Below are 20,655 nucleotides of genomic sequence, written 5' to 3' on the forward strand. Positions count from 1 at the left end.
GCTAAAACAACAATCCACCATGCTTCTGCAGAAGGCAGACACCACACCAGCTGATGTTGATCAACTTTAATAATGTTGATTATTACTTGAGTGTATAAAGAGTTATCTTACAGAAGGGGTGGAAGGGGGGGGGGGCAGTCCACAACCAGACTGGCAAATCGAGTAAATAAACAGATATGGGGAACCCCCTAAAAAATTATAAGAGAAAATAACAAAGGGAAAAGCTTTACATCATTTGACAAAGTGAAATGTAGCACAGCTCCTGAGCCTATACCCACCACCACCTTTTCCTCTCAGCTTGGTATCTGATTGTTGTTTTGCTTTTTCATAGTAAATACAAACCGGACCTCTCTAACTTTAAAATAATAGTCTCGCAATCTTTTAGCTGCATCATGGAGTAATTTTTCAAGGCCCTCGATACCTCCGGAAGCAAAGACAGCCCTGCTGTTGATCGACAGGAATCATACCTCCACCTTTTGATGTATCTATGGCCTCCAGCATAGAAACTACCTCATCCATTTCAGGCCGCTTGTCAGGGTTAGCATCCCAACATCGTTTCATTACATTTGCTAGAGAACTGGGGCAACATCTCGGCATCTCTGGTCTCAAATTCTGTGTTTTTAATATCAGGACTATTAGCAATGAAAAAGCGGGGAAATGGGGTCTAAGGTGCAATTATTTCATAATACGACACAAGCAATAATGCTCCATTCTGGGGGGAAAACCAAAAGAGGACAGGAAAGCAAAATTATAAGGATAGGGGCCAAAAGTATACCTGGCGAACCACAGCTGAAGTCACTTCAGAGAAACTAAGATCAGGATACGGCATGTCGCAACAATATATCTCCCATAAACAGATGCCAAAACTGTACACATCGCATTTCCTGTTATATGGGTTGCCATTGAGAACCTGTAAACCTCCCATTTGATGAGTTACTAATCATTCAATCAACAATTTTTACCCTTTTCTTTCACCTTCTCTCTAATTAGCTGAAACATTAGAGTCACAGATTCAATACCATCACATTCACTCAAAAAGCTCCAAAGCGAAAACTTCCCATCATTAAATCAAATAAAATAGTTTCAAAAGGAGCTGTCTTTTTTTAATGATGCTATACGGTGTTCACTTCATGATAAATATTCAAGCATGTATCATTCATCCCTTGGGCCTAACATACCATTAATTATACTATAAAATCCAAAAGAAAAACAGACTCAAATTCCAAAAAAAAAAAATTAAAGTTTAATTTCAGAGTCCTGCATGAAAATAGTAAAATTGGAATGGCAATAACCTCCATACCTCTGGAGCCATGTAACCAAGGGTTCCTGTCTCTCCGGTCATGTCATTAGGATTTGAAGCCTCAACACGAGCAACCCCAAAATCAGCAATTTTTACTGTACGTGTCTTGTCTAACAACATGTTCTCTGTCTTTACATCTCTGTGGACAATCTTCTGTGAATGAAGGTAACTCAACCTACAAAAATGATAGATGCCCCTCTAAGCTAGAGAAAATTTCAAAACATGCTGGAGCTGTCAAACCACAATACAATAAAGAAAAGAAACAAACAGAAAATGGGACAAAAGTTGTTTTTTGGGTCAATGAAAATGAGACATAGGTTAGAGTACCCTCTAGCAAGATCAAGCGCAAGTTGAACAACCACTTTGAAAGCTAGCTTCCTTCTCCTGTTCTTTATAAGATAAGATTTCAGAGCACCCCCAGGTAGATATTCCACAACAACACAACACACACTAGTTGGCATGCCTATTTGACCATTCTCAGTTTGTATTTGTAGCCCTGATGAGCCCATTGTTGCCCCTATAAACTGGAAAGGGATAAACAAGAATTAGTAAGAATGAGAATCTACCAAGAAGCTCAACAACCATAGCTAAAACAGTAATATTCTTTGTCAGAAAATATACACTACAGAGCTTCCTAGATATCCAAGCTGTTTCATCCTAAAGCACTACAAGTAGGTGACATAAATTCCTGGATTATGATGTACAAACAAAATGGAAGCAAGTCCAATTAGTCTAGTTGCATTTCATAATCATTCTAAAGCAGAAGATACTGCCACTCAACCAATAACCCTGACTCCAACAGACTCATTGATTCAATGAAGTTTTCGATTAATAAAACATATTTCCAAAGACAAAAGAAAAATTTATTTTACCTAATTTTTCCTTTTCTAGTTTATGAAGAGGAATAACATATGCAATTATAGAAGGGGAAGCTAGTAGATGGAAACAAAAAAATAATTGATGCTATGAAATATTAAGTCTTCCTAAGAAGAGATCATGGAGAGTTTGGCAATCTTGGATAATTTCATATTAATATATCAGTACAAGCAGAAGCAAATTCTTGGTGGGATTTAATTCTGAAAACATTCCCTGATCCTCTCCCTGTCCTCCAAAACATCAATCCCCCAACAACACACCCAAAAAAGGGAAAGGATTCCTAAACCAAAAGAGAACCACCACAAAATCATGAAGACATGAGAAAAGTTTCCAAAAGCTGAATACATGTTAAATGGCCTTGTTCTGAGGGGCAAAATCATGAGGGCAGGGGATCAGGAGAACCATGGGCAACCACCTATCTAAAAAAGGTTTGCAAATAAAGTGAACATATTCAAGTCCAACTCACATGAGTGCACAGTTATGCAGCAACAGATATAAATAAATAGAAAGAATGTTTCTCTTCCAGGCATTATAGCTTTCTCAATGAATTAGTTCATATTTAAAGTTATACTTTGAAGTGTCTGAGATTATATGGAAATGACAATCATCTACAACATACCAAATTTTTTGGTGTATTATTTAGAATGAGAACTTCAATCTCTTGAAAGAAAGCAGAAAGTATATAAAGGCAAAAAAACAGGAAAACAGTCAACACGACCTCTTTGGTGAAGGAATCAAATAAAAAATCAGCAAGATGGAAGAAGGAAAGGGAAGCAAGGTAAACAAGCGCTACCTCTACCTCTTAAAAGAGAATTATAAAGAATTGAGCAACATTATATCCTGTGGTTGACAAAAGAAAAAAAGTCCAAAAGGAAAGATTTGATTCAAGGAAACTAAAATTCTTTGTGGCGCAACAGGTCACTACCAAATATGGTGAAGGAAGTATTTTCTCACAGCATTTTAATTTGTATCAATAACTTAACTATTGGCAATTTTAAGTTGTGAAAAACCATTTACTAGAAAATGCAAAGACAGAAGGTATCTCCTCAAGCCATGCATCTGTGGTAGTTGGTCATCAGTTTTGTGCATGTCGGGTGTGCATTTCCTTTCTATTTGCAGCTGGAGGAGTTTGGAGAATTTTATTATGCTGCCAGAAAAAGGTGATAGCTTTGATAATATTACTGCAATCCATCAATTTATAGATATTCCGCTTGTGAAGACATTAACAGCAATACTAGTGACCTTTTGATGGAGGATTCCTTAAGCACTTTATCATAGTTGAGTAATGGTTTCTGAAAGAAAATTTCCAAGCATTTATGCAAAAGCCCAGGCTTTCCAAAATCCGCCCACAAATGTCTTCACACAAAAAGGATAAAAAAAAAAGTTTCTGCTAAATTAGAAATTGACCTTGGTAACATTGGGATGCTCAAGTTTATGCCACACGGAAACTTCTTGCGAGAAAGCTGCCCTTAATGAGGCAATCTCAGCGTCTGTCCTGTGGCCCTCCTCACCCCAGTCAAGCAGCTTCACTGAAGACCAAGAAAGGCACCAAAAACCATTGTAGTAAAACAAATAAAGGTTCGTAATAAGATATAACCAGATGAATCAAATAGATCTTATCTTGGTTAGGATAAGCCGCTGTATTATTAACATATTGAGCAAATAACATACTGGAATTACAATATCCAGCTATGAAATTCATTTGACAGTATAATTTTTTTCTTTTCTGGTTTATACATTTTTTATTTCCATAATATTAACTAACAGCTAGGATCACATGAAAAGTTAATTATTACAACAACATTATCCAAGTTGCTGATGCTGGAACCAGCAAATTCAACCCAAACCCGTGCGGAGTCACGGATTTTGTAAGACTACATTTAAAACTGCCAATCACCACATCACCATAACAGTCAACTGCCAAAAGAAAACCAGAATTCTACTAAATGGATCCAAATAAATAACATATAATAACATAGAACCATGAAGGGACCTCAAACAACAATAACGAGTATCATTGTAGTCCACCTGGTCCAATATTGCAAACAAAAACTAGAATAATCCTTGGAAAAACAACTGATTTTGCCCCCTCTCAGAAGTAAAATACCCTTCAAGGAAAAAAAAAGTCCCTAATTTCACAAAATTAACTGATATATTCACTAATGCAAACAGCAAACCAACTGAATATCAGTTAACAACTTAAAATAGTCAATAATTTCGTTAAAAAAAATAAAGAGGGGGATAAGGCCTTTCAAGAAAAAAAATGTTAAAGAAAAGGAAGTATTTTGCATTTGGAGATTCAAAAGAGAAACTAACCGGCAACATCCTGGCCATCATAGAAGCCACGGTGAACAGTGCCAAAGGTACCACGAGCAATGACAGTTTTGATGATGAGCTTGGAAGGGTCGATCTCCCACTCCTGTCTCTCGTTGTTCACAATAGTTGCAGCCTTATTGGTGCTACTGGGAGTAAGCTTGAGCTTTCCATCATCATCATCAACTCGACCATCACCATCATCATCTCTCTTGTTCTTGCTCTTGTCAGTGGCCCAAACCCTGTTAAGATGTCTTTCAAGCTGCTCATCCAAGCTCTTCAGATCAATCTGATCTGCTCTAACAAACCCATCACTGCTTTCCTTCATACTTTTTGAAAAGACTAAAACTTTCAACACGGAATCAAAGAAAACGAAGGGAAATGAGGGTGTTGCTTAATAATACGTTATGGGTGGTTCTTAGAGTAGTTATAACTTAACAAAAAAAGTCATGTTTTTTACTTCGTGCCGTTGTTTGTTCTTCTTGTTGTTGATGTAAAAGAAGTGGCAGCAGAAGAAGAAGAAGAAGAAAGAGAAAGAGAGAGTTTGTTGAGTCTCCAATCATCCATGTGGCCACATGGAATTGCCTGAACACAACGTGTGTAACTGACCCACTTTGGTCTCCTCTTCTTTACTCCTTCAATGTTTCAAATTCCTCCGTCACTATGTAACTCCTACTTTCTTACTTTACTGCCAGTCTTCTCCCTATTCTAATATTTCCATTTGACTCTAATATAAACAGTTCATAGAGAAGGAAACAAAATTCAAGAAAGGAATCATATATGATGTTGTATCTCAGTGGCAACAATTTTTAAACTTGACTCAGTCATATCAATGTAAATAATTTACAAAAATCTGATCTAATGATTGCGTTTGCAAGCAAATTAATATTATTTTAAGCAAAAGTATAGATATTATTCAAAATTGACATAATAAGCGATAATAGAACTGAAAATTTGCGAATGATTATTATTATTTATATAATTTAAAAAAATTATCAAAATTATATTTTTAATTTATCGTTTTATTTTTCGTATATCGGTTATTTTCCATCTTTTCTTAAAAATTTCATGAATGGATAGATTGTGATTTGGTTAAACAATAATTGGATTTTAATCCAATAAAAGTGAAAAAGTTGACCTTCAATCAATTTTTAACTTCACCAAAGCTTTAAATCTACTTTATTGAGTAGGTTACCAGGATTAAATTTTGTGGCAAATTATTCTCTTTTAAGTGATGACATGTCAAAATTTAATAGAATAAAAAAATACTTAAAGATTAATAATATAGAAAAAAGCACTCGAACATTTAGTTTATTGATTAGTGTATAATCATCTTGCTTAAATAGTAGAGTTTGAATCTTTCTCCTTCAATTATAAAAAAAATAATATAGAAAAAGGACTCATTTTTTTGCTACTCTTTTTGCATGAGACACTTTTATTTGTGATCAATATCAACTTTTATTTTTTTATATTTAAATTTTTAATTTTGAAGTTAAAAATATAAAAAAATTCAAATAATTAAACTTTTAATTTGAAGGTCACATTTTTTAAACTTAAGTAAAACATTTGATGATTAGACGAATTCATATATTAGAAGACAGTGATAAATTCATAATTTTAAAATCTCTTCTAAAAAGGTAAAAATGAAAAATTCACCAAATTACAATGATTATGAAGTTAACCAACTGCCAAATTTATTCTTTATATAAATAATTTAATCTATAGTATCATAAACTATTTATTAAAAGTAATGAAAAATAAAATTTTCACCCGACAGTTAAAATTTATGATTTTAATTAATTAACATTCCGTTCCAAAAGAAATCATAGTTAATTATAGTCGTGTGTCTCGAGAAATAATAATATTTTCATAAAATTTTGAAGATTTTTCTATCAAATTTTGAGGATTTTTCTATCAAATTTTGAGGATCTAAAAGGAATATTTTGGATATTCTAATTGTTACCTCCACTAAGGTAAAAGGAAACATATCATTCCTAATGTTGGATAGGATTTGAAGATTCAACCAATCAATCTCCTCTAAATCTGTCTGTCTGTCTGTCCACACATAATTTACTCTTCAATCCCAACTTCTTTTAGATTCAAAAGATTTTATTTTAAAGGTTATCGCTTGATCCTGCCCATTTAGATTCAAAGGATTAAATTTATTTTGCCGACTCGCTGACAGATAAATAAAAATAATAAAAATAATTAAATTTGTGGTCCAAAAATAAATAAATAAATAAATAAATACATTATATTTATAGCTTGGTGGGTCTCAATGTTCAAATTTTACATTGTAATCTCGAATTGGGACCATCTGGAAAATTAGTTGGCCACAAAATCTCTGCATGCCCACCGACCATGTTTTTGCCACATGCATTCAACATTTTCTTTATTAATTCTTTTTCTTTTCTACACCATCGATTTATTTAATCTAAACTTTAATTTTACAAATACTTCTCTTTTAATTCCTTCCACATAAAGCTAAGGACTACACGTTCACATATACACCACAAGCACTATTGATCATATTTTGGAACATTTAATTAAAAAAAAAATAAGATAAGATCATTATAGATTACTCGGCTCTTGAATTAAGATGTATCACGTCATAATTCTGTTATAATTTTATAAAAATCGTGCATTCGATATTATCGTAAAAAAAAGACCATTCATAAAATTAGTCAACACTTTCACATATAAACACCACAAGCAACATTGATAGTACTTTGGAGCACTTTAAAGAAAATTTAGATAAGATAACTATATATTACTCGGTTCTTGAATTAAGATGAGTCACGTCATAACACATTCACACATACACCACAAACAATATTGATAGTACTTTGGAGCATTTAATTTTTTTTAAAAAAATAGGATAAGATAGCTATAGATTATTCGGTTCTGGAATTAAGATGAGTCACGTCATAATTTCATAAAAATCATACACTTGATATTAATGTCAAAAAAAGAATGTATATCGATAAAATTTGATTAATTTTTTAATGGACATACTTATCAGCTTCCTCTATCTTCATTACTTTATTTAATTAATAAGTCCATAAATTGCTCACAAAATATTTAATTCAAAGATTATTCTTTCTTTAATCAAAGATCAATATTCAAAGTTTGAATCTTTCCACACTACTTCATTAGTTTTTTTTTTTTATTTTTTTATTATTAGGGTTACATTATCATAAGTAGTTTTCTTCTTTGCTCTTCTCATGGGGTTGACTCCAATTACGTAATGGAGCAAATTTATTAAACGGAAATTTTGGCTTTATTTTATCATTGAAATCATAATCATCAAGTCATGTTACCCACATCAATATTTTGGTATAATTAAGGTCAAAGATTCCTTTAATTTTGTTTTTTAAGTAAAACCCTCATTAAGCTACCAAAGGAGTTCAATTCTCTTTGGGGTCCCAAATAATTTTTTTATAGCAAACAATGCACAATTAATGTGATAGAAATAAATAATAAAGATTAAGAAATCTTATGCTATTTTTAACTAATCACAACTTTGAAAATAGATAAAAAAAATTAAATTAAAAACATAAAATATTCTTATTCTAATAGTGTGCCGAAAATCCCTAAAAGTCTCACCTTCATAAGTTTTCTCAAATTTTATGTTAAGTTTATGTTATACATTGATTAAAAACTTTTTAAACTTCATCAATGGGTTTATATGATTGTCACTTATTCATTTAATTAGTAATTAAATAACTGATTGTTAATTAAATTTTTTAGTTTAACATAACGAAAATAATATTATAATTGGATTTGATTTCGGATAAGTTTAAGTCGGGTTTTTGAGGTCGAAACAGATTTTGCCACCTATAAAACGAAGGGGATGATATAATTAAGTCAAAAACGTCTAAATGAAGAAAAGATTCAATTACATTAAATAATACTAAGTGGAGAAAATGAAGAAAAGTTTTGTTTTCTGCCTTGTCAGCTTCTTACTGATCTAAGGATAATTATAATTTATACAAGTTAAGTATGATCATTAGTTTTATATAGTCATTTTCCAGTTGACATCTACCAGATTAGACTGTCAGCATTTGGGAAAGGCCCGTCTTAAGGTGGCTCCCTCACTACAATGTCTTCTAATTACTTTTTTTCTACTAATTAAGTTGTACTAAAAATAAATATTATGTTATGCTTCAATCATTGACATCATCCAATCTCACTTATTCTTGACCAGTTCATGCTTTAAATCTATAGATAATCATGAATAATGATGTCTTTGAGAAATTTGGTCTAGGAAACAGGTGGCAATCCTCTCCCCCAAACTTGGAACAAGTTCCCCCCTGTGGGTACAAAGTTTGCTAGTTCTAGAGACTTCATAATTATGAAAGAAAATAACAACACATTGCAGAATGTACAGAACTCACAGATATTGCATAGGGTAGTTCTTTGAAGAAGAAAGCTGAACGCTTTTATTGTATGGAAATTCTGGGTATATCCATGAAGCTGCAGTGATTCGAAGACTGTGTCTTCTGTACACTGTGCTATAACCTTCAAAAACGGTTTCCTAGCCATCCCAACATTGGGTTTCCATTGTCAGCTTACCCAGACTGTTGATTTTTGGCCTTCTCAGCCTCAAGCTTCCTTAATGTTGTTGAGCTCAGCTTGCCTTGGCTAGACTCTTCAGAAACTAGATCTACAACTTCAATCTGCAGAAACTCCATGATGTTATAGCCAATTCCTTGTGATTATTTTCAAACAAGTCCGAAGAAACTTGCTTCAACTTCAGAACTAATATCGAAAAAATATATACATCACATGAATAAAACCAGAAATTCTAACCTTCAGTTGTGAAAGGCCTCTGTCAGCTCGCTTTTTATTGACTGATATTCCACCTGGTACTGTCTCTTTGCTGCAGAAAATTAAAACCAGTCAAGTCTGCGGTTCCTTAGGTGATGAAAACAGTACCATACCCCTTGGAGTTTCAGCTTGCATTAACATAGCCAGATCATTCTTTCAGTAGACTATGGAAAGTGGGAAAAACCCAGAAAGGAAAAGTAAAATTGCAAGAATCAGTAAAGCACTAAGTGAAAATACGTCCCTCTCACAAGACACGCATTAAAGGCTCCAAAGGCCTGCTAACAGATCAAACATCATACAGCTAAATCTAAAACTACTTTATATTTAAACAACTTCAAAAGAAAAAAACGCTCGGTAGCCTTATCTTACAAGACTAGAAACATGATACTCAATAACAAACCTGACAACAATGGCATCCAATTTCTCATCAACAATTGAAGGGCCATAAGGATCTGTAATTGGTTCAACTTGCACAACCAGCTCAGGTTTGATTGACTGCAGGAAGACAAACAAATTGAAGACTATGCAAAGACAAGTAAAAGATTTTCAGCAGACATTTTGCAAAAGACCTCATGTTTGTTTATGTGATACATTGCAACTGATGTTGCAAGAGTGATGGTCCATGTGTTACTCCTTTCACTCTTAACTCTTACTATAATAGATATAAAATTTTAGACAGAAGGCAATTGCAGTGTCATCAAGCTGACACTCAGACACAATGAGGTAAGCTAAGGAACACATGAACCACTTAATAGCTTCCATCTCAGCTACATCAATAAACCTTTATGCAGCCTCACAACAAGCTGGCATAGAAAACCTAACTTCAGTCGAGTTAGAAAACTATCCCAGTATGATCACAGAAACAAAATGCAATAACCAAATAAGCACATGTTTCTAATTAAGCATGCAAGACAAACACAACACATTCCTTCATTAATTACCTTTATGTAACTTTCAACATTACGCATCCTTTCCTCAATGGGCTGTATTAAATCGGAGAACTACACAAACAAAGGAAAAAATATTATGCAATTTTGTTCTGCAGCCTGAAATGAAAATAAAGCATAAGATTTTGGTTATATCAAATGGCAACCTTTATCTCATGCAATAATAGAATACATGCATCGAAGATCAATGCCTCAGCTGGAGTAGCATCACAGATACAGTCTAGAGCAGGAATTTTTATATAAACCGCGACAGATTTAAGATGTAAACTGTGATTTATTGTACCACAATTTTATGTTCAGTTAAGCTACATGAAAGGACAACTACCACATACTATGATACCAGTTCACATTACTATCACTATTAGGTTATTAAATATCTTGACATAAAACAATCAACATGTTGTTTACCTGTTTGTTTGTTAACATAGGGCCATCGCAAACTCCAACCACAATCCGATCCATTGCCAGCTCAGCTGATGACTATTGACAATGCAACACTTGTTTAGAACTCTTATGTGTTTATATGAAAGATTCAAAATAAAAACAGAACCACTAGAGAAATAGAAAACGCCTACTCTAAGGAAGAGGCGATGACCATCATGTAAGCGATCAAAGGTACCACCAAGAACTACAGCTCCATATGAATTTGGCGGAGAAATCTTCCAATTCACAACTGATTCCTCCAAAATTGCCATCCTAAAAAGAATACAAAAATGAGAAAACAAAGGGAGAGACTTTTCAATTTGGAGGATGCAAGATTAAAAGTAGCATACCATCATCTTTAACATATACCCTTTTTGGCATAGCTTTGACAAAATGAAGGTTAGGATGATACCCTTCACCCTACCACATAGCATATTAGCTCCAAATTTTCAAGGAAAATGCAATCTTTTAGGGGTACAATAGGAAACATTATGACAACAAATCTTATAGCACAGGATTAAATAATCTTTTTCAGAGCAATGAGATTCAGTTCTGAAGAGTACAACTTGTATTTTGTTAACTAAAATTGCTTCCTTCCACATTACAAGGCAAAAATAAATATCACAAGCTAGTCATGCTAAAATATATGGAAAAAAGATATAAAAGAGAAAAAAAATACCTTTTTTTCTTTATTTTTAGCTATTAGCCTGCCCGATCAGATACCTGCACTGGAAAAGAATGCAAATTTGTTAAATTTTTCTCTCCATCCAAACAGAAACATGAGAAAAATGAAAATTTGAAAAATGAGAGAGAGAGAGAGAGAGAGAGAGAGAGAACCGTGGCATATTCTGTGTCTTGGCTGCGTAGGGAAAGTGGANAAGTAAGAAGAGAGAGAGAGAGAGAGAGAGAGAGAGAGAAACCGTGGCATATTCTGTGCTTGGCTGCTGGGAAAGTGAGGGGAGGTGGAAATTGTCGAAAGATGAAGACCAGAGAGAGTGACCCAGCGAGTGAAGCGTTTGACAGAAGCACACGTGCTAAAGACATAACCACACGTGTCACCAGTATGGTTTTCTATGTTTGGACCCCTCGTTACCGTCCACTGGCAAGCCCCGACCCACTCGATAGCCCCATACCACTTGGTCTCCTCCATGGGGTCCTGGAAAATTAATGTCAATGGGTCGGCCTTAGGGAAGTCGAGTCCTACAACAGTAGATGGTGTCTTACGAGATCATTCAAAACATACAGAAGGAGTATTTTCCAAATCTATAAGAGTTGAGGATTCAACTTCGACCATTAAAGAAGATATATCTTTCTTTTATCTCCTCATCTTGGATAAATTCTTTCATTTATCATAGAAAGTGATTCCAAGAAATGCAATTCCATGGGTCGCCAACAAACATTGTGTTCTTCAGAGAACGAAATTCATCTACAACCTCGTTAAAAGTTATAAGATTAAAGTCCACGAAATTTTCAAAGCACGGCTCTTTCTTATTATTTGCTGACAAAATAAATAAGTTAAGCATGCAGATATATATATAATTCTGTAATGGGATTCTTATTTAAAATATGTTAAATATTCTCTTCTAAGATATTATTTAAATATCCCAATTCTTCCGAATTAGCTGAAATCATCTTGGCATTGACTTTTCCCTTTGGTACTTTGAGAGAAATTGTTTTATTTTTGACATGTGCAATACCTGGAGACTGAAGGGACGTTGCTGGTCCAGGAGGTTGAGCTTGATTCCTTGAGTGTCAAGAACCTATCAATTTTCCTGCCAAAAATATCCTAATTAAGTTCAAAGGTGCAAGCAACTGAGCCTTTAAAGTTGAGTTTTTCAGCCGCCTCCATGATTTTGACAGGGAAAAAGTGTTAGATTAATTTTCTTGAAAAATCAAAGTTTGGATTTACATTATTTATATTTTGTATTTTATCAAAATACTCTTGACAAAGAGATAATATTAAAGTGGGTTAGATTCCGATATTAAAAGTGAGTTTAAAAGTGTAGTCACGTGTAGAAAATCATAAATCTTATTATGTGTGGGATTAAGGATTCACTATATATATAACTAGGTCCCGTCTCTTGATCTTAATGCATTGAATCCCAACTGTTATTTTGATCAATATTATTTCCGCTCTTAAATCATGTATAAAGAATTATGGTAGATTCTTAATTAATATAAATTAATTATACATAAAATTTAACAAAAGAAACCTTCCCTTGACACTAATGATTTTTATAATTTCGTAAAAAAAAAAAAAGAAAGAAATGAAAGTGGAAAATATTTAACATAGAAGTTATATACTTGATTAAATAGAATATAAGATTAAATACATTTAAATGTTTTCTTAAAGTTATCTTACGAGAAATAATGTAATGCATGAAAATTATATGCATGCTTAATTTTATTTTTTAATTAGGTATAATTTTTATAAGGATTTCTAATCAGATAACTACACTTATTATTAAATAGAATACTCAACTACTTATTTAATATTTTATCTTATATTCCATTCTATTAATTACATACAAAAGTAATAATCTCTTGTAAAACTTAGTTGGTTATATCAACAATAATACGATTAACACAAAAAATAAATTTAGTTAATGTTAATATTTCGTAATAAAGTGCGGATAAATTTTTTTAATAATAAATTAAAAGGTAGGTTTAGGATTTACACGTCTTTGGTTCGATCATCCAATCAAAAACGAACATAATTATATTTAAAATTTGAGGGATAAAGGGTTGTTTAAGAATTTTATGATTGTAGAAGAGAAATTCTTTATGAATGCTTGACCATCACCAAATGAAATGAGTCCAATTTCTTTCTTTCTTTATTCCAAGTTGCTAGCTTCTTGGAATTAACTTAGGAATGAAGAAGAAAGCATATCCGCACGTGTAATATATTATTATATTATATATTATATTATATATTATTTAGTAATGAAGAAGAAAGCATATCCGCACGTGTAATATATTATTATATTATATTATATATTATATATTACATATCCATGACCATGAAGAAGCAAACGTAGGTACGATGATTTTGCTCAACAAACTCTGACAAGTTCAACGTACATTTTAAAGTCATGCTGTTTTCTTGGTTAATCTTTATTATTTTAATAAAAATTTACCGCGTTATGCTCATTTTTTAAAATTAAAAAAAAAAAAAAAGAATTCGACCTCTTCTCAATCTAAAACAATGAACTTTAATTTTTATTTCGATCATCTTACTTTCGTCGCAGGCTTAATTATTATTATTATATAATTCTTTCACTATATTTATGAATGTTAAAAATTAGTGAAGGTAGCTCGAGGATGCTTCTTCTCACTGATGCAGCAAATGGGGTAGGTTTTATTTTGATTTATATTCTTTAGTAAGATTCTTTGTACTTATCTTTTATTAATATTATAACCCTTTTGGCCTACTCAATAAAATATTAAGATTAATGAAGGTAGATAGAGTTATAGATTCTTTGAACAAAGACATTGGTTTGAGTTTGCGAGTGGGGATAGATGGCCCTCAAGTGACTTTCTTAAGCAAGTGTTTTCAAATTACTCATAATTAATTGTTCGAAGTCAATGAGTCAATTACAATTTAAGTCAAGCAAGATTTGGATTTTATAATATAACTAATCCTTTTTCAATGTGTACCAAAAGAATAATCTATATGTTTTCAAATATATGGGAAATCTTTCACATGGTTCGTGCAACCAATGAGTTGGCTAATAAGATTTTCAAATTTAATAACTAACAAATAGAAGATTTGGAAAATCTATTTTGATATCATTTATCACGAATTTATGTTTTTAATTTAAAAAATATGTTTATTAGATAAATGAAGACTTTTATTTATAAACCGAAAACTCATTCATTTTTTGATGAGATAAAATTTGTGACATTTTTATGTATTTATCATTAGAAATTAAATCTCCAAATTTAACTTTTAAAAAATTAATAATCTCCAAATTTCTACATACATTTCATCATATAAATTAAATCTTCTTTAATGCTATCTTTTCATTGAAAATTTTACAATGTTCAGTAAGGTCAATTCATACCACTTAACTTTTAAAAAATTAATAATTTATATAATATAGTAATAAAAATTATAAATTTAATGTTTTTCTTATATCGATGCCCTTTTTTTTCAAACAAAGTTTAATATAAATCATTGCATAATAATAATAATAATAATAAATTAGAAGTAAGATGAAAAGGGGATTATCATCATTTATATTAAAACAGACATTAAATTATCAAGAAACTATAGCTACTAATATGATTTACTAATTTTAATTCCTGTGCATGGAAAACCATAGCCTGGCAGGCCAAAAATACAAACAAAGAGTAAAAGAAAAACCCATTGGCGGGATTGGGAAGTTTACATCCAGCTTGGAAATGGCCATATCCTTTAATTTTTTTTGCTGAATATTGCTGCTTTCTACTCTCTTGGCTCTTCTCCTTAATTAGCAATTGAAATTCTTGTACTTGCCCTGGATACATAACTCTTAATCTATAGAGGTGCTATATATATTCTAGTGGCTACATATCTATATTTTCTTTATCAAGCAGGTGTCTTCATGCTTGATGATCGATCCAGTTGCTTCTTAAACCCCATCTTCATCAGTAATAGCTAATCAGTTCTTGCAATCTTTGAAAAACCGTTGAAGTATCTACACCAACTCTTGAAATTTTAACCTGAAATTAATTTGAACATTTGATTTAGTGATTAGTGTATGAGTTTTCTGCCTGTCGCCTTTTTCAAATTAGAAAAGAAAAGAAAAGAGTAGAATTTGATACTCACCTGAGCATGAAGATTGTGGAAAATCTTACCTCCCACAGTGGAAAAGCTAGCGCTCACAACTTCAGCTCCTTCTTGCTCAAGAATGCCAATAACTTCATATAACATGAAGTTTTTATTCAACCCACTTATCAAAATCACTTCTATGCTAGAACCCAAGTCTCTTATTTCAACCACAGGCAAACCTAAACCACCTGATGCATTGTTATTCATGATGTTGCTGCTTGCTTCAACTGACTTCATCATTTGTTCTTTGATCACCTTCAATTTCTCTATCCTTTCTCTCAGATGCTTTATATAGGCAACTGCAAGATCAAGCTGATCTGTTTGCGATACAATTTCCTGAAAATCCCAAATTATAAGAACTAAAATGTTAGTATGTATACATATAGCACCATATGCTTTTAGATAATAATCAAAAAATTAATTTAAGTTTGAGATAATATACTTTTATTCAGATAAAATAATAAAGTTACATGTTTCGTCAACCTGTCAACGAGACGAGTTAATTTTCATTAAAATGTGATCAAAAGTCAACTCAGAGATTTCAATGATGATGATGAATATTGAAAATAAATCAAGAGAAAACATATTTTGAAGAAAAAATCTATGAGTACGACGATAACAATTTATCTTTTATTTTGTTTCTTTCTTAATAAAAACTTCAAAAAGAGTTGCCATGGCAGGACTACGAATACCCAGAAAGGACATAAATGAAATAATTACTTGATAGCGCAAGGACCTTGGAAGGGTGTCCATAGTGTTATCAAACATCGGTTTTAATTTGTGCATAAAAACAGCCATTCCCTGGTATGGATAACATTGCTATTATTTCCTTATGGTAATGGCCACGAATACCCACAAAAGGATGTAAATGAAATAATTACTTGATAGCGAAGGATCTTGGAAGAAAAGGGTGTCCATAATGTTATCAAACATTGGTTTTTGTTCATAAAAAGGGCCATTCCCTGGTATGGATAAGATTGCGATATTTTCCTTATGCTCATCTCCCACTTCTATGGTTTTATAGTTAAGGGAGTGGCTAGCTAGCACCTCAAAGAAAGTGAAGTGGTAGCAAAAGGAAAAAACATCATGAAATGATGGAGATAAGGATGGATGTTGGGAATTGATGAAAAGATTGAGAGATTTTCGACATTAACATGCATAGGCTGACTAGTAAAAACATCAATCAAGTACCATGGGGAGGATTGAGAATTAATGATTGGAAAGGTTTTTCTCCAATCATTCGGGAGAGAGAGAGAGAGAGAAATAATTAGCCAAATTATATTGTCTTCAATGATCATTCCCAATAATATATATGCTTCGGGAATGCTCAAAGCTCCAAGCTCTTGAGCAAAAAGTTCCAGAAACCAACCCAGAAATCGGTGAGGTACTCGTGAGAAAGAAAGAAGGAAGGAAGGGAGAGAATTAACAACTCTATAGATATACGTATATATACCTTGGAGGGTTTGAAGCGCTGCTGAGGAACAAGAGAGGCAAGCTTAAAGCACAAAGCTTTCATGTGAATTCTGCGGTTCCTCTCGATGGTTTTCCTATCAGGTTTCGAAGCCTCACCTCCGCCGCTCTTCTTCATCTCTCTGGCTAGCTATCTTACCCCACCTTCCTCGTTCTCCCCAGCCACACAAACAAATGCAAACCCAAATATTCTTTTGGGAGAATTCCCTATAAAATTATAGACAGACTGACGGAGAAATATGCATAACACGTATTAGAACCAGACACAAGCCAAAGACTGGTGATGTTTTTTTTGGGGATCAAAGGCCTTTTGAGGTAAAGATGTAGAGCTCCTATTTATACTACTACCAGTACCCATCGATCCCCTTAGCTGTAAGAACGGACAAGACACAAATACGAGTAGGAAGGAAATCTCCCAGAAAAGGTCCGGGGGATCCGGGCCTCTCTCTGGTCAGTCTGTACATGTTATCAAAGCAGTGAGGAGCCCACTTCATGGATTACTAGTTCTTTTCTTTATCTTCTTTAGAATGCAAAAATAAATCCTCTGTTTCTAATGTTAGTTTTCTGATTGTGAACGCAAACAAAAGCTTCCCTGTCTTAATAGGCGGGCTACTCTTCCCTAGGTTGACCCTTGACCTTTTGACTGCTCTGCTCTCTGCGGCTCTACTGATTGGCTGAGCCTCCCCCCTTCTCCCTTCGATGCCTCACTCCAATTTCCATGTACCCGCGCCCTCACCGACCAGCTTCTCTTTAGCTTTCCTTGTTATAATTTACTTGGTAAATGTAATTAATGCTCTATTGTCATCAAAGTCAAAGAGAAACAAACATTTAAAAACGAGAACGGAAGGGGTAAAAGATTAATTATATTTCCTATTCTCGTCAAAATTTTATCAAGTCAATTCTTTGATTTTATTATGCATAATCTTACTCTGTCATGATCATTGAATTTCATGCATGGACAGGTTACTTTCTTGCTGTACATATGGGGCCTTTTACTCTTTGTTCCAATAAATTATGGTTTTCTTTCTTTCATATTTCCAACTTGTTTGTCGGATTGACCATGTAATTAATTTCACTATTTGATAATCAATTGACTAAAAGGAAAAAAAAAATTGCGTTGGCCATAGTACTATAACAAATATAAAACACTGAATTTATTAGCCTTTCAAAAGATAATACTTTTGACAATTTGAACTTGCATTTGAAGCAGTAAATTGTTAACATCAATTAGGGGTTTTTCCTACTATAAATTCTTAAAGTCGTGTTAAAGTTGTGTGCATGCGGTGTGGAATATGACTACGATAAAAGTACTTTTATCTGAATTTAATATAACTCTTACTCCATTTGAGCTTCTTTTGAATTATATCAGCCCGAACGAGGGGTTAGAAGAATTAAAACCAAATAAAGAATAAAGAATTGAAACCAATAATACTGCTAGCTAGGTGTTATTTGTCAAATCTTGAAATTCTTGTTTAATTCATTAAAATAATATATTCAATCTATATAAAATGGATTCAATTCTTGATTCATAAAATTAGTATCTCAATCCATGATGATTTAAATCCCAAATAATTTGGAACACTATGGGTCAAAGGGTTGTACCATTTTGCAGTTTTGATCTTTATGCATGGTAAATCCAATTCATAAATTGATGCATGAAATATGTGCTGGTCATGGAAACAATTAAGACTCGCCATGTGATTTCACAAGAAAATTATATTATAACATATAAACTGTTCCTAACTTCATAGTAGGTATCTATATAATTGTACATGGTATAGACTAAACCGATAAGATTACGATAATTATATATTAACATAGATATTTAAATTTTTTTTATAATTTTGTGGTGCTAGCAATACGTAAGTATCGAAGATAACTTCAATTTCCTGTTTACATAAAAACAATGGCTCTTTAAAGGGAAAAAGAATCATCACTAGCACAACATATTCCATAATCGGAAATTTCTGACATGTTTATAACACAATTAAATTCATCTCTTACCATATACATGTATAATCCCAAATTTTGTTAATTTGAGGGACGCGTACGCTTTCATTGTTGGGGACCCTTTGACTAAGGTATATCCAAAAAGAATTGGGTTCATACATATTTCCTAACTAGGCAACATCAAAATACATGACTTGACATGTATGTGCCGACTCTTTCCACTCACTTGCCAATTGATTTCTACTCTAAATGGGGATGAAAAATGTAAATCAATTTGAAGTCTAAAAGAAGTGTTAGTTACGGATTTTCATTGGCTTATATAGGGTTGTCTTTCGAACACATACGCAATCTTAAACAAGTAATCACCTTGACAGATGGACGGGATAAAATAATGATTGAACGCGAAATTTTAAAAAAACAGACAAAATGACAGTCAAATTGATAAAGATAAAAGTATCTTTTTAAAAAAAAAAAAAAGACAAGAGACTCTTAAACTTTTGATTTTAACATTATTATGTAATAATTTCTCCTTCATATATCTGTCTTGTTTAATACTTTAATTATGATCGATCATGTTTAATACTCATACACATATATAAATTAAATAAAATTCTTCCTACTTTTCCTAAAAAAAAAGAAAAGAAAAAAACACACACGATAGAGATTTCTCCATCCTTCTATAATACCTATGTTAGGAGCTAATCTTTTACTAAAGTTGCTGAATGTTGTTAATATTTTTAACCATCAACAGAACCAAGACGGTGATAACCGTTATTTTTCAATTTTTAATATATTTATATAAAATTTAAAATATATAATATGGTTACTCGTTAATCATTTCTCATATAAAATCTTAAATCTATGATTTTTTTAACTTTCGGTAGAAGAACTCTGTCCTACAGACTGTGATAGGTAGCTTAATGGCCGTATTTTTGTCATAGGTGCAAGGTATTCCTGCGGCATGTGGTGTATAGAGAGTCTATGTGTCACATGAAACAAGACTCATTGGGCATGAATCCCGGTTTGAGTTAAAATTGTGCAGTGCTTTCGTTGCAAGACAAAATCCAATTGCTTGTCAAGAAACAAAAAGGACAAAGTTACGACAGAAGCAAATTTTCTGAAGTCAAACCGGCGGCTTGATGTTTGTGTGCAACATGATGCACGCACCATCTAGAATCCTTCGCTTGTCAATTTGTGCTTCAAAAGTTACATGATGACCAAAATATAATTATAAATTTAATAAATATTATTATTATCATTATTAAAACTACATAATTGATGACGAAAGTTATGATTCATTTATTTTGAAAGAAATTATGAAAAATAATTAACCTTGTAAGTTTATTTAAAAAATAATTTTAAATATAAAATTAATTATTTTACTTAATTTTTATCACGATTTGATAAAAATATTTTTAAAATCTTTTTAGACATATTATATACGTTCGATTTCTTTCTTGCGTCATCTGAAATACTGTCCATCTCTTAGAGCTCTCATGCCCTTTAAATCATTCAAAATGATATTTTTGATTAGCTCATCTTCCCGTCCAAAAATCTTATTAAGAAAAAGAATTTAAATAGTAAAAAGAAAAACAGTAGTTCAAGATTTTTCATCAATCTTGAAATAAACAATTTCAATATTTTCAAATTCAGTGCAAAATTGAAATAAGAGAAAGTGGAAAAAAAAGAAAGAAGAAAAAAGTGAAAAAAAAACTGCAAGGAAGAAAATGACT

The 20,655-nt window shown here is 32.4% G+C and overlaps 3 protein-coding genes across 6 annotated transcripts; all 3 read right to left on the minus strand.

The window, feature by feature from the left end:
- Positions 57-5,116, minus strand: LOC18603885 (serine/threonine-protein kinase STY8). The gene is made up of 6 exons (XM_007036121.2): positions 4,493-5,116; positions 3,584-3,705; positions 1,628-1,824; positions 1,301-1,475; positions 776-910; positions 57-612 (listed from the first exon to the last, which is right to left on the minus strand). The coding sequence occupies exons 1-6, from the start codon at positions 4,815-4,817 to the stop codon at positions 406-408; spliced, it is 1,161 nt and encodes a 386-aa protein (XP_007036183.2). The 5' UTR covers positions 4,818-5,116; the 3' UTR covers positions 57-405.
- LOC18603886 (phosphopantetheine adenylyltransferase) lies at positions 8,701-11,714 on the minus strand. Of its 4 annotated transcripts, none has more exons than XM_018117945.1 (8): positions 11,610-11,714; positions 11,372-11,417; positions 10,842-10,964; positions 10,675-10,746; positions 10,261-10,320; positions 9,720-9,814; positions 9,302-9,371; positions 8,701-9,168 (listed from the first exon to the last, which is right to left on the minus strand). In XM_018117945.1, exons 3-8 carry the CDS (start codon positions 10,959-10,961, stop codon positions 9,061-9,063), a joined length of 525 nt encoding a protein of 174 aa, XP_017973434.1. In that variant the 5' UTR covers positions 10,962-10,964; positions 11,372-11,417; positions 11,610-11,714; the 3' UTR covers positions 8,701-9,060. The 4 variants fall into 4 exon arrangements, with proteins under 4 accessions (XP_017973434.1, XP_017973435.1, XP_017973437.1 ...); XM_018117946.1 differs by having other exon boundaries at positions 10,842-10,962; positions 11,369-11,417; XM_018117948.1 differs by having other exon boundaries at positions 11,372-11,412; positions 11,610-11,706.
- On the minus strand, positions 14,949-17,793 carry LOC18603887. The gene is made up of 3 exons (XM_018116943.1): positions 16,956-17,793; positions 15,500-15,838; positions 14,949-15,393 (listed from the first exon to the last, which is right to left on the minus strand). The coding sequence occupies exons 1-3, from the start codon at positions 17,088-17,090 to the stop codon at positions 15,319-15,321; spliced, it is 549 nt and encodes a 182-aa protein (XP_017972432.1). The 5' UTR covers positions 17,091-17,793; the 3' UTR covers positions 14,949-15,318.

The sequence above is a fragment of the Theobroma cacao genome, chromosome 3 (genome assembly GCF_000208745.1).
Source record: "Theobroma cacao cultivar B97-61/B2 chromosome 3, Criollo_cocoa_genome_V2, whole genome shotgun sequence".
NCBI classification, from domain to species: Eukaryota; Viridiplantae; Streptophyta; class Magnoliopsida; order Malvales; family Malvaceae; genus Theobroma; species Theobroma cacao.

Bases quoted from the DNA above. Each gene is read 5' to 3' on its own strand.
- LOC18603885 (XM_007036121.2), bottom strand. From the start codon at position 4,817: ATGAAGGAAAGCAGTGATGGGTTTGTTAGAGCAGATCAGATTGATCTG. The intron at 3,706-4,492 runs GTTAGTTTCTCT...CTTGGTCTTCAG, and splicing joins TGATGGCCAGGATGTTGCCG to TGAAGCTGCTTGACTGGGGT. The intron at 1,476-1,627 runs GTACTCTAACCT...TCATTTTTGTAG, and splicing joins GCGCTTGATCTTGCTAGAGG to GTTGAGTTACCTTCATTCAC.
- LOC18603886 (XM_018117945.1), bottom strand. From the start codon at position 10,961: ATGGCAATTTTGGAGGAATCAGTTGTGAATTGGAAGATTTCTCCGCCA. The intron at 10,321-10,674 runs GTAAACAACATG...TTGTTTGTGTAG, and splicing joins CTATGTTAACAAACAAACAG to TTCTCCGATTTAATACAGCC. The intron at 9,169-9,301 runs GTTAGAATTTCT...GAGTTTCTGCAG, and splicing joins GAGGCCTTTCACAACTGAAG to ATTGAAGTTGTAGATCTAGT.
- LOC18603887 (XM_018116943.1), bottom strand. From the start codon at position 17,090: ATGAAGAAGAGCGGCGGAGGTGAGGCTTCGAAACCTGATAGGAAAACC. The intron at 15,839-16,955 runs GTATATATACGT...TGGGATTTTCAG, and splicing joins AGCGCTTCAAACCCTCCAAG to GAAATTGTATCGCAAACAGA. The intron at 15,394-15,499 runs GTGAGTATCAAA...AATTAATTTCAG, and splicing joins TCCACAATCTTCATGCTCAG to GTTAAAATTTCAAGAGTTGG.